Source organism: Chlamydotis macqueenii, chromosome 11 (genome assembly GCF_036417535.1).
Source record: "Chlamydotis macqueenii isolate bChlMac1 chromosome 11, bChlMac1.mat, whole genome shotgun sequence".
NCBI lineage: Eukaryota > Metazoa > Chordata > Aves > Otidiformes > Otididae > Chlamydotis > Chlamydotis macqueenii.
The window spans coordinates 4,385,975-4,399,106 of NC_141566.1; the positions used below are offsets into that span (position 1 = coordinate 4,385,975).

Sequence of the window (13,132 nt, forward strand, 5' to 3'; positions counted from 1 at the left end):
TCTGTGTATCTTCCCAGGCCCATCTGAACCTTGCACAGAACCAGCCAAGCTCTTATGCATGTTAAAATGATGCTGGTGTATATTCTTTCTACATCTCTCTGATTTTCAGCTGTAATTGTCTTTGCTATGCACAGGGTGATGGTGGGCTGGGTTTCCCAGGTGAAAAAGGACTGCCAGGGTTACCTGGCTCCAAGGGCCATCGTGGAGAAACTGGTTCTCCTGGCGTTGGATATCCAGGTCCTAGTGGAGTTCGTGGGCCACCAGGTGACCCGGGAATGGATGGGTTTCCAGGACAAGCAGGTCTTCCGGGCCCTCCAGGTAAGTGTTGCTGGGTCAACGCTTTTGAAAGGTGCGAAGCAGCTACAAGTCAAATGGCACTCAACTTACAGCTTTGCTTGTGGCCAGACAGAGGATTGCATTAGATTGAAGATTGTTCTTTAGTTTAGTTGAAACTGGTTTGTGGGCTCACCAGACCTCACACAGCAGTCACATCTTTCTCAAGTTGTCATGCTCATGAGGACACAGGTAATAAGCAACTAATACTCAAATAGTAGTCAGATACTAAGAGTGCACCAAAGATAGTTAGGAAGATTGATAAAATGAGGTCTTTAAAAAGCACAGCCCACTTAATTGTCCAGGTAAAAATAGTAATTCACTGCTATCTGAGACTTCTGAATCAGTATTCAGAACTATTACTGTTACTGAAATAAGAAAAGCTCCAGATTTTTTAAAAGGGAAACTGTAGTACGTTGTATGTGCGAACAGGCACTGGTGAATAAGACATTGTCATGGCAGTCAGGTGGGGTGTTCAGCTGTGACTGGTGCGACCAGCTCTGGGCTGTTTGCCCCCTGAGGTACTACAGTTGGGCTCAGTTTGTGTGTCAGTGTAGCCTAAAGCACAGCACAAGGAGAAGTGATAAAGTCAATAGATACAGGTTTGATCATGTTTCATCTATGATGTTTTATGTTCATTTTCAGAGTTCAAAGTGAGTTACATGGAAAGTCATATGTCTAAACCTTTATGGAAAATGGTTTTATTACAAAATGACTGCAGAGGGCTAGCCCCAATGTCTTGATTCCATGTCAGCCATTTGAATATAACTGAAGATAACCAGTATTTTTTCTTTCCCGCTGCTGATTTTCAGTGTATTTTCTATTCTGTGTGTACTTAGGCTCCTAGGTTTGTAATCCTGTCAGTATCAATAAAACAAAACCAAAAATATAGTTGCAGGCATAATATTGTTGCCTAGGTTTCTGGACTGATAAACTGATGTTCTGAGCTCAAAAACCTTGGTGATAAAACCATTGCAGTGTGAGGAGTTGGCAGAGGAATCTTAAACCCAGAGGGAGGTGAGAGCTGGGCCAGAATAGCACGGGGAAGGTTGCAGGGACCTGCTGGATGGCATGTTACCTCACAGGGGTGTCATGCTGGGTTGTTGTTATGGAGTGAGGAGACAGCTAGCATTAATGTCCCCCTGGAACAGTCTGCATAAGCTTTTTTCCGATTCAAGTCACATGCTAAATGCTAAAAGCTTTAGTAATTCATAGCTCTGAATGCTTACATCTTTGTTTGGGAAATTGTCTCGTACAAAATCCACTAAATTAAAATTGCATTGTAAGATAAGTAGAAGTAAAATGCTCTGTGCGTGAGGTGAACTCTAGATATTCTGCGGTGCACATCAGAAGCCAGCTTATTATGAAAGTAAGATCAAAGCTTTGCTAACGATGAATGGTCCTTTGTAGAAGAGTATCTACAGTCAAAATATGTGGGAAAGTGTGAGTAAGTCATTAGTTCAGTTTGTACCTTTGTAGAGATGTGCAAGAAAACGTGTGAATGCATCATTCCCTCCATACTGAGAAATAATTTGCATACATTAAAAGACCATTTGATGTAGTAAGTTTCATCCAATGTTCAATAAACGTGTGTGGATGGAAGTGGGTTACTGGGCAACGGTGCAGTTAGGCAGCTGTTTCTCTGCTTATAAAAGTGTTCAGAGTAATGAAAAAAAACCACCTGTCCTCCCCAGATTTGCTTTGGTACTCATCTTTTGTATGTAGTCTCTCCAAGGAGCTTTTAAAGTCCTTTAGATTTTAATTTTTAGAAAGTATATTGATAATAGTTTAAGGCTAAGCCAGCTGTTGCAGTGTAGGAGCTAATTCTATAGTTCTAGCACAGACTCCTCTTAAAATAACTGGAAGCGGTTCTGGAGTTGGAAAGTGTTGAATTAGTTTTTATGATAATAATTTCTGTGACTGTGTGAATGTGACTTCAAATTGTCAGTGACCTACAAGAAGGAACGTTGGAAGGGTTTGAGGTGGTCCAGGTAAATCTGATGTGCTAGCGACTCTGATAAAGCCACATAAATTTTGTTCCGCTGAAAGCATTGCTGGTACAAACAGAGCCTTTTTTGAGAGGTGGAAGTCAGAGAGCTTTGCAATCGCAGAGGCTTGTTTGCTGCTAACAAACTTTTAAGCTGTGTGGTTATTCCTTAGTCAGACAGACTGAAGAAGCAGCAGTTGGAGAGTAAGGCTGGAATAAAAACCCCCTTGCTATTCCACCCTCCATGTGTGCATCTCTCAGACCTGAACTCTTGGGTGACAGAGTTTTTTGGACACCTTTCAATATTCCCTAGATGTGTATTTTATGTTGCAGATGCACATTTGAGAATTTCCCACTATAGAGTGCTGTTTATGTACAGCTTAGAAACATCCTCAGTTATTAAAAGTTAGAGGCACCTGTCAGCTCCCACTGGCTTTGAAAGCTCTCAGCGTGGACCTTAAGCTCTCTGGGTCAAAAAAATAGCTTTTCAGTGCCTGTTGCACAGCCCCTGCCACAGGGAGGACCAGTTGCAGAGTGGAAGCCATGGATATCATGCTACAAGTAGTCCACAGCAGTATTTGCTACCTTTTACTGGCCATGCAGTAAATCAGTAGTAGGGGTGAGATTAGATGATCACCCGGCTCTGGATGCCTTTTCTTTAGCATCACGTATTCGAGACGTCGGCAGTGTTTGATGTGCGTAAGTCCACTCACAGCCACTTATCATATCTCCTGTAAAAAAAACCATCTGGATACTGTGTGCAACCTCAGTGTTTCTTCGTTTTAGGTATCACCTTGCCCTGCATAGTTCCTGGAGCGTATGGGCCCCCAGGGACGCCCGGCTTTTCAGGATTGCCAGGTAGGGAGACAAGCTGATTGTCATGCACTGGCTGACTACCACGCAAGGAACATAATGCCTGCTAATTAAGCTCCTCCAAGTGGTAGTTGTTCCAGAGAGTTAACTGGCAGAACAATGGTTTGGGTTTTTTTGTTTTGGTTTGTTTTTTTGTTTTGGTTTGTTTTTTCTCCAAAGAGGCTAGGCTTAAATCCCATGGAGGATCTTGAGGACTGCACCATTTTTTCCCCTTTCAAGTACCCTCTGAACACAAACCCTCTCCTTCTGTGTTAATGTAGCTGATGAAACAGCCATAGCTTTGAGACTTGATTTAGCCTAAATTGTGTATCCAGCACATGTTATCAGCACTAGCTTTGCAGAACAGATCTGATCCTGTTTTCTCGTGCTGTGTTTTTGTCTTCCACTCTTCATTGATTAATATTATTTATTAACATATTTTTTACCCTTAGGTCCCAAAGGCAGCAAAGGCTTTCCTGGCATTCCAGGGCAACCTGGATTACATGGGTCAAAAGGACAGCCGGGATCTCCAGGGATAATGGGCTTGCAAGGGGAACCTGGTAAGAGGGAAGTTACTGGAGGTTTTTTTAGTGTCTCATTAATATGTACAACATTTTGTCAAAGGAGTTTTCTGACCTTCTGGGCCACTGCATTCATAATGCTCTATTGAGAGCTCCATTGTGCTCCTTCCAAATGCAATCTGCAAGTAAATGGTTGCAGCTTGGAGGAAAACAAAAGAAATATTCGAGATACTTGTTACCTGCCTATAATATTGTATCACTGCTGGAAGAGAAGAGGACAGCCAGCTTTATCCAGAGACAGTCGTCATGTAGTACTCTGGTAAAGACCTGCTGTACCGAGTGTTTGGACTCATTTTAGCTGTGGGAATTTCTGATGGCTGTGTAAATGAAGAGCAAGAAGCGGAGGTGGTGAGGAAAGGTTCCTAAAGCTAGATTGCTTTGTATCCATCAGATTTCTCTGGATATGGCTGAAGAAATCTCTTATCCTTTCACTACATGAAGGGAGGATGTCATCTTTATGGGGTCACTGATTTAATGACGTAACCCCGGAGCAGTACGACACATCCTCACAGCAGTGCAGTTTGGCATCTGCTTGGTGCAGGGAGAGTACTTTCCAGTCCTCCTCCTACCAAGGCTGCCAGTGTCTTCTGCCCCACAGTGTTGGAAGTTGTCTGACATAGAGGACAGAGTAAGAAAGATGGGAGGAATAGAACATCTTTGCAGGTTTGGTGAGATACTGCCTGTCTGTAGGGTGAAATGGCATCTTCCTCCTTTTTTTGTCCTTTTTGCCTAATCTGCCATCTAGTGAGACTAAGCTTGTAAAGCTGCAACTAGTTGCAGCTCCCAGTTTCTCCTAAAGTGTTATTTTCTTTTTAAAAAAAGAAGAGTATGAAAGGATATTTTAACTGTTTTAAACAGTTTCATCACTTTCTGTCACTGATTATTGTTTCTAATTCAGTAGTGAATCGTTCTGCAACTTCCCAAACAACTTTCTTGCATGGAAATTTTTAAAATGTTTATTCTGTTAGAGATGCTGTTGGAAGCAGATACTCTGTACTTCTGCTGAGTGACACTTACTGTTTTTCTCTTTAAGGCTTCCCTGGGCCTCGAGGAGAGCAAGGGTCGCAAGGACTTCCCGGACTGGATGGAACAGATGGTTTGCCTGGGAAAATGGGTGCTTCAGGCTTAGGTGGAGCGAAGGGACTTCCTGGAGATGTATTTGGTGCTGAGAGTGGAGCCCTGGGAGAGCGTGGCCGACCTGGACTCCTGGGTGATAAAGGGCTTACAGGTGATCTTGGATTTCCAGGACCAAAAGGTAAGCACTGATACTGCTTACATCTGGGAATATAAAACTGTTTCTCTTTCAAAAATCTTTCCTTTTTCCAGTCTCTTTAAGATACTGTGTTAGCAGTCCTCTAAGCTGCTCACAAGTGGCAATTTGCTGGTTTTCTCTTAGAATCTAATGCAACTCAAAGGCTTTCATTAAAACTCAACTTTTGTAATTAAAAAGTGTGACATTTGGTTTGTTTGTTCTGTAACCTCCCGCCTCTCTGTTCCCAGGGTTAGACGGAAGACCAGGCCTCCTAGGTATTAAAGGCGAGCAGGGTAATCCAGGATATTCGGGTGTCCCTGGACTGCGAGGACCTCCTGGACCTGGAGGTCCTTTTGGCATTAAGGGAAAACCAGGACCCTTGGGGTCAGTTGGCCTTGCAGGAGCACCAGGTATGTAATGTCTTCAGGTGAACACAAATAACTAAGCTTGAACGCTGCAGTGTTGAGGAAGTGTGAGAGAGATTTGGCATTTGCTAGGAGTGAGCTCCTGCCTCTGCTTAGGGATAACAGAGAGCAGAATTTGAGCCTTTTGCCTCTGACTGCTGGACGACCTCTGCCTAGAAATGGTGCCCCAAGGCTGTAAGAAGTACAGCAGAAAACATCTTAAATGTCTCTGTTTTTAGCGTCTCTGCTCTTACATGCTGGCTGAATCATTGACTAATCTTCATTTCCCATTTTCATATAATTAATTTTTAATGTACGGAGTTGCTTGAAATGTGACTTTGATAGATTGAAAAATTGCTGGCTTTCTCAGAACAAGCACTTAAGTCTTCTCTGTCTTCACCGGGGCAGAAGATAAATTTATTTCCCTTCACTTTAAGGCGAAAAAACCCCGCCACTTGAGTACAGTAGTGTCTCTCAAGCTGCACTGACTAAAGTGTTTCATGATAACATGTACATGTGGTACTTGAGAGCCAAGCAAAGAGGGGCCTGGGAATTCGTAAATAGTGGTCTGTGACGTAACTCATCTGTTCTGACATGCAGAATGACAGTGCTGGAGCACAGTGACAATAAATGAATGAAAGCAGTAACACCATTTGGGATTAAAATCTTAGAGTTTTAAAGGTTTTTTTTTTATTTTTACATTAACATTGCTTCTGCCTCTCTATTATATTTTTACATTTTTGGACTGTATGCCATATATGACTTTCCTTCAACTGTTTTTAAAAACCTTCGATTGCTAGGATGATAAACTCCAAATGATTACGTTTTTTGCAGCTGTAGTCTCTCTGAATCATTAATTTCTTTTGTACCCTTGTTCTTCCTGTTCACATATTTTGTCTGTTTTTTCCTTCACCATGTTTCTATTCCATTTATCATCAACTCTCCATTTCTGATGTCACACTGTTTGGTTATGGGTTCTTCACATAGGCTGTCAAGGTGAGAAAATGCAGTGTAGCATAAAAGCTCATGGACTAACAACCTAGCTTTTAATGCTACAAGAATTGCATTGACTATAGGTGATACCCCTTATTATTGCTAATCAAATCATAAGGCGAAGAACCATTGGAGTGAGAATGCTCAGACAGTAACAAAGCCTGAAGCCTATAAGGAAATTCTTAATACGTACAGATTTTAAATGTGTGTGTTTTCTTTGTCTTCTTAAATAAAGCAGCTGTTTCATCTTCTGCTTCAAAAAATACTGGGTTGTAGCTTAAAACATTTAAGCCCTGAGTGTAACGAAACTCGTATACTGGGTGCTACTGCTGCCAGCGCCTCCTGAAGAAGCCTCCTGATTTTTCCTTTGCTTCCTCTCTTTGAATCTGAGCATTCTGTTTTCAGTGGTTTGAGCCTTTATTTAAAATTGTAAACCATTACAAAGCTTCATCTAGACACATTCTGAAACATTTAGAGGCAAAACTGTGTATGATGTTGGTTTTATCAGAAGCTTGTTCCCTTAGTGAGCGATTTGCTCTTGAGAAGTAACACTTCATCTACCAAGGTGGAGAAGAAACTTGTAAAACCAAGCCTCTCCAATTCATCTCTGGTCCACCCAGAGGATGGGGTAGGTAGCAGAGGCTGGCACTAATGATGCTCCCCATTCTGGTTTGGCTGCCTTGATGATAAAGGTAAGACTGGTGCGCTGCAGTTTAGCGTCTGGTAAAGGAGACAAAATGGATTCATCATAAGGGGTTTCACGCTTGCCAGTTGTGTAGTGATGTAGGCAGTAACCCTCTTCATAGGTATTTTATTGTTAGATGACTAATGCTTTTGCAATTCTAAGCTTTATGCCTTCTAGTAGGCTGCATGTGCCGTAAGGTCCATTTGTCACATTAAAAACAATCCTGTGTTTAAAGAGTTTGGGAAACTGCCCGCAAATTATCCTAGTGTTTGTGTGACATAATTGTGTTCTTCCTTGAATTCAGGACTTCCTGGCGTCAAAGGTTTGACTGGGGATGTAGGTCCACAAGGCCCTGCTGGTATGAAAGGCTTCCCAGGTCTTGATGGTGCTCCAGGATCTCCTGGGGAGAGAGGATTCTTAGGGCCACCTGGGCCTTTTGGTCAACACGGACGTGCAGGTTTCTCTGGGCCAAAAGGTACGTGTTCCACTAGGGGAATAGTCTGAGACTATTGCACTCACAAAAAAAAACAAACCACCTTGTTAATACTGATTTTAGGCCCAACTTGTCAGAAGAGAATGAATTCCCAACTAGTGTTGGAATGCATTTGTTTTGCTGCTGAGTTAAGAATTATGAATGATGGATTTAATTATCAAGTCATGGTCATAAGGAGATCCATCTTAAAGGACTTGGGCCCTTATGGACAAAGGATCATGTAAATCAAGATAGAAAGGCAAGAAAATTGAAGAACTGAGGAACAGTGAATGAAATTTATAGAAGGGAGAAAATGAAGCACAAACCAAATGGGAAGTAAAAATTTACAATCTGTAAGATCATTAAGCACCAGTACAGTAGTCGGTTACTTGGAGAATTCTGTGTTATTTTGGGCAGAGAGCAATAGAGCTCTGTAAGTGCATGCTGCTCTCTTGGAAATCAGTTGGCTTTTGCTCTCCAGTGGAAGCAGGACCAGGTTCTCAAAGGTGAGCGGAAAAGTGCTGGTTGAAAGTGTCATGAGTGGAGGACCCGTGAGAGAAGTGGCCATGCTGTGCTTGTGCCGTGAAGTTTTACTACCCAGATTTGGCTAGAGACTGATTTTCCCTTTCTATTTCTTAACTTTTCTATACAGGCGAGAAAGGGTCTTCTGGCCTGCTTGGTTTCCCTGGCATGCCAGGCCTGCCTGGTGTCCCTGGGGTGAATGGGTTTAAAGGAACTCCTGGCACAGCTGGAGGAAAAGGGAGCTCTGGACCTGTGGGACTCCAAGGTCAAAAAGGTGAGAAACAGCTGAAAGTCTTGCTGGCTGTGCAGCAGAGGGACTTAGGAGGCCCTTTTGAGATGTCTGTGTATTTAATGTTTTCTTCTAAATGCTGTGTTCTTCTCATCTCTATGAAATACTTTGGCCTGGTTGCCAAAGGTGCTGAGCACTTACTGAATAATTTGTATCAGGAGACATGGAAGTTCTGTTTTTTGTCTGCCAGCCTCTGGTGTTATACCCTTTCTCTGTTAGGTTATTTTGCAAGAAGATTTCCTGACTTCTTATTTCTTCAGGTGACAGAGGTGATGTAGGTCCACCTGGTCTTCCTGTTCTTGGGCTTCCAGAAGAGGCACTGCAATTCAAAGGAGACAAAGGAGATCCTGGATTAGTTGGACTTGCAGGATTCCCTGGACCTAGAGGTATTTCACAACAGCATAGCTAGTTGCCAGTATCAGCTGTTCAGTAACTGTACTTATTCTCAGTGGAGAACGGTCTGTCCTTTTGACAGAGCTTGCAGTATTTCTGTTCTCTGTTTTGCCGTTCACGTTTTAGCAAGATTTGCATATGGCAATTCTGAATTTTGAGAACACAATTTTCCTTTGAAACTCTCTTCTGCAGAGCTAATGCCATCCCTTCCTCCTCTTTAAGGAGAGCCTTGGGAACAGGTCGATTAGCCCAGATGAGTTGAATGTCTGTATCATGAAATGAAATTACCTCTATTGTATAACCTAGGTGATAAAGGAATCCCAGGAAGCCGTGGACAGCCTGGTCTGCCTGGTCCAGTTGGGTCAGCAAGCAAGGAGAGAGGTCTTCATGGTGATCCAGGTTTCCCTGGTCCGCCTGGACAGCCTGGGCTGCCAGGACAGAAGGGCACACACGGTATCATAGGATTTCCAGGAATGCCAGGAGAGAGGGTAAATACCTTCTTAAGTATCTTCATCTTCTTTAAGTGCTCTTAAGAAAATCCTGTGTTCTAATTGGCACTTCTGTAGCAAAGCAGCAGAAGCTGGCAGGATTTTTTGTTACAAAACTTCCAGATTGTTTTTTTTTGGCTCATACTGTTGAATGGCACTTTGGATAGTATTTCTTTCTACATCTTTCCAGTCTGTTATCCCATATGACCCAAACTTGGAACAGCAAGAATAAAAAGCAAAGGCTAATTTTGGGGTTTTTTTCCAGGGTTCAGATGGTACCACAGGAACACTTGGATTCCCAGGACCTATTGGCCTGCCTGGTCCAAAGGGTAAGAAATCTTTCGTAGCATACATGGTCTTTCAGTACACACAGTCCTAATATTCATAACTGAAATGTGTGAGTAGGGTTCTAGAAGTGTCCCCTTGTCAGGGGCTTCCTTCAAATGAGACCGGTCCCAAGCCAAATGCCTAAACACTTTATGTTCCTTTGAGAGTTTGGCCACATTATTGTGTGAAGCCTGTTGGACAGTATGAGAGGCACCCTTCTCTCTCATCTCCTTTTGTCGAAAGTATAAAGGGCAGGATATTGTGGAGTTACTCATAAATGTTTCTCCTATCATGCATTTGCAAGAGTAAATTTGCATCCATTGCTGTTTATAAGTATTTTCAAACTCAGCTGCGTTACTTCCTTGTCTCTGCTCCATGGATATGAAGGACAGGCAAGGTTTCTTTCCATAAACGAGGCTACTGAGCAGCCCTGGAAACTGCTCCACGCAGTCAATAAGGGAATGGCCTCCCCACCTTGTCTGTCTTTTCCAGGTGACCACGGGGAGTCTGTTGGCATTCCTGGCATTCCCGGAGCAAAAGGAGGGCGAGGAGACCCAGGGTTCCCAGGTAAAGTAGTCCTTGATTGCTCACTTCAAGAATCCAAAATTCTAGAGATTAAACAGGATAGCATTGCCCAATTTGGGTATTTTTGTAATCTATAAATTTAAATACTTTAGCCCTCTCCTGGGTGTGAAATTTGAGGCATCTGGAATCCAGGTGAGGCAGAAATCTGGATGATAATAAACATGTCTTAGGGCAGCCCAATTCTAATGTTGGGTCCCTCTTCACTTCTTGACGAGGAACTTGTGGGCTTGCACTGGTATTTGCCATCCAGGGCCCAGACCATAACTAAGCAGACGCAAGTGCTGCAGCCTCAACATAATGTGTTTCTCACTCTCTTCACACCTTCCTCCAGCTTGACTTATGCTCTAGCATGTTTTCTGGTTTTATCCTTTCAGGAGAGAGAGGGAGAGAAGGACTCAAGGGTGAACCAGGCTACCCAGGAAACACTGGGGTGAATGGACTCAAAGGCGGCCCAGGAGATCTTGGCCAAGAAGGACCAGCAGGTACTGCACCAGGCATCTAAGTTCTGCAGTTCATGGTGTGACTGTGGAACAACCTCACCTTGTTTTTTCCTTAGCCTTGGTTGGCCTGTCTCAGCTGATGCTTAAACAAGAACGCTAACAAGATGGGAATTTTCTTTGACCCTGGTGTAAGGCGTTATCTTGAACTGTCGTGACCAATCCTGTGGGTCAGCCATGTTGTGAACCCTGCACAACTGAAACCTAAAGAAATTCCTTTAACAAACAGGGAGGACCTCAGTTAGATACAAGCAGTAGCAGCGTCTTTGCAGCTGCTTATGTCCAAAGCTGCTCTAAAATCTTCCATTGCAGCACTTTTGTCCGTTCCCTCTCTAGGACCAAACATACCCAGAAGGATGGCTACAAGTGTTTTGGATACTGGTGTAACTAGCAGGTAGATTCTCAAATTGTTATCAAGACTAAAGATGGGAGAACAGTGAAAGTTGTTATTGGAATATTTTATTTGAAAAACAATTAGTTATTCAGTGTGTGAACTGTTCCAGTGTGTCACTTGGTGGATGAAGAAGAATGTCGTTGCTATGATTTAAAAAAAAAAAAAAAGCAAGCTAAAAAGCTATCAATGAATCGTTTGATAAGTGCTATGCTAGTAAAGGTAGTTAGGAGAGATTTGGACCTGGTTTTGCTTTATCTAAGTAGTAGTTTATTCACACTTCTTATGAGTTAAGTGAAGAAACAGAAGCTGTAAGATGGAGCTGTGAGCTGTTCCAGCCTGGGTGTGTAATACGGGAACATTTTTCTGCTTGTTTTTAGGAATCCCTGGAAATGCTGGGCTGAGAGGAGACCCTGGGCCACCAGGACCTCCAGGGCAGCCAGGATCTGTTGGATTCCCTGGAGCTCCTGGAGCAGCAGGACCTAAAGGTATATGTGGAGCCTGCACATGGCAAGAGAAATTGGGTCAGGAAACCAGTGTTTCAGCCAAGTATATCACAGCAGGCAGGCAGCAGTCTTGCCTGTGGGCCAGCTGCGCGTGGGAAGTACCTCATTTCTTGGCAATGTTAGTGCAGGCACCAGCTGCTGGAAATGAGCAGAGGAGTGGCTGGAAAGGGAGAGGCTCTCCCTTGATTTCGATCATGGATGGGTGTTCACTGAGGGTAAACCAGTGAGAACAGTGGGAAGAGTTTCCATGAAGGGGGCCTGTGTGAAGGAAAACTTTACATACTGAGTTCCCCTGTGTGTCAGGTTTCTCATACGTGTTGTAGTCTCCATGGAACATCTTAAGCATTTCTACCAAACTAGATTATTTGCTTGTTTGTTCACTTATGTGTTTTCAATGTCTCTTCAGGGTTTCATGGATTTCCAGGTTTGAATGGTCTGAATGGCTTGCCAGGCACAAAAGGGTCTCCTGGAACACCAGGTAAAGGAAATGTGTAGTAGAAGTGCCAGAGCTGGGGAAATGCATACACTGGTCCATCATTAGAGCAGCATTCCTCACAAAATTTCCCTATTTCACTCAGTTTTGGATTTAATTATAACCTGAAGAAAAACCTCAGGATATTGAATACGCATGAACAAATTATTCTTTAATGCCAGTAAGAACAGGATGCAGCCTGTGGAGTGAAGAGGCTTTTCTAGTGATGGTTCTCCTTGAATTCCTGAAGGACTATATCACTGCTGGATAGTTGATGGAATGAAATAGTAAAACTCTTCTATTTCTAATGGACATTTTGACTTAAGCAGGGCAGCATCAAATGCTTGCTTTGAGTTGGCCTTAGCGATGGCATGTTTCCTTATGGCTTCCCATAGCCCTCCATTACATGGAGCTCAAGAAAGGCATCAGTAAAATCAGAAGCTGATCCTGGAAGCCTCTGCCCTGCACCACTTGTGCCTCGGTTTGTCTTCTGTAGTAGGCTGTTTAAAATGATGTCTCCGTGTTGGAGCATGAAGCCCACTAGGTTATTTAAAGATCAGAAGCTTGAGTCTATGTTGCATCCTCTTGAGAGACACAGCATATGGGCTGACAGGCAAGTCCTGTCACAGGAGTGCTGTGTTCACATCCTTATGCAAGAGCTTATGGAAAGACCAGAACAGTCATACACTTCTCTCTCAGCACCTTGCAGATTGTTTAAATTCACTCTGCACAACCAAAGTAGCACATGAGGCACCAGATCTCTTTCTGTTGTTCTACTGAAAACAGCAGAACTCTCTGTAAATGGCTCATTTATTATTACAATATAGTTTGTGTAATAATTTAACTGCTATTAGGCAGTTTGGATAGGATATCTTGTCTTTGTTAACCATGTTTAATTAGGTCTGAGTGAAGCTGGACTGAAAGGCCCTGCAGGTCTCCCAGGTCCCAAGGGTGAAGAAGGTTCTCCAGGCTTGGCTAGAGGAGCTCCAGGATTCCCTGGACCAAAAGGCTCATCAGGAGACATGGGTAAATACTGATGTTCTGAAAGCCCAGCAGGATGGGTTGCAGCACAAATTAATGGCTTGCATGGTCAGCAGAATTAC

General features: G+C 43.2%; 1 protein-coding gene across 1 annotated transcript in view; it reads left to right on the top strand.

Moving 5' to 3' along the window:
• COL4A6 (collagen type IV alpha 6 chain) overlaps positions 1-13,132 on the top strand; it is a 92,692-nt gene that overhangs the window by 72,223 nt on the left and 7,337 nt on the right. The window contains exons 22-36 of the mRNA XM_086756679.1: positions 135-318; positions 3,107-3,178; positions 3,625-3,732; positions 4,787-5,008; positions 5,254-5,415; positions 7,392-7,562; positions 8,212-8,355; positions 8,631-8,756; positions 9,070-9,251; positions 9,517-9,580; positions 10,071-10,145; positions 10,538-10,645; positions 11,432-11,539; positions 11,964-12,035; positions 12,930-13,055. Coding sequence (XP_086612805.1) covers positions 135-318; positions 3,107-3,178; positions 3,625-3,732; positions 4,787-5,008; positions 5,254-5,415; positions 7,392-7,562; positions 8,212-8,355; positions 8,631-8,756; positions 9,070-9,251; positions 9,517-9,580; positions 10,071-10,145; positions 10,538-10,645; positions 11,432-11,539; positions 11,964-12,035; positions 12,930-13,055 — 1,924 coding nt within the window. The remainder of the gene's footprint in view (positions 1-134; positions 319-3,106; positions 3,179-3,624; positions 3,733-4,786; positions 5,009-5,253; positions 5,416-7,391; positions 7,563-8,211; positions 8,356-8,630; positions 8,757-9,069; positions 9,252-9,516; positions 9,581-10,070; positions 10,146-10,537; positions 10,646-11,431; positions 11,540-11,963; positions 12,036-12,929; positions 13,056-13,132) is intronic.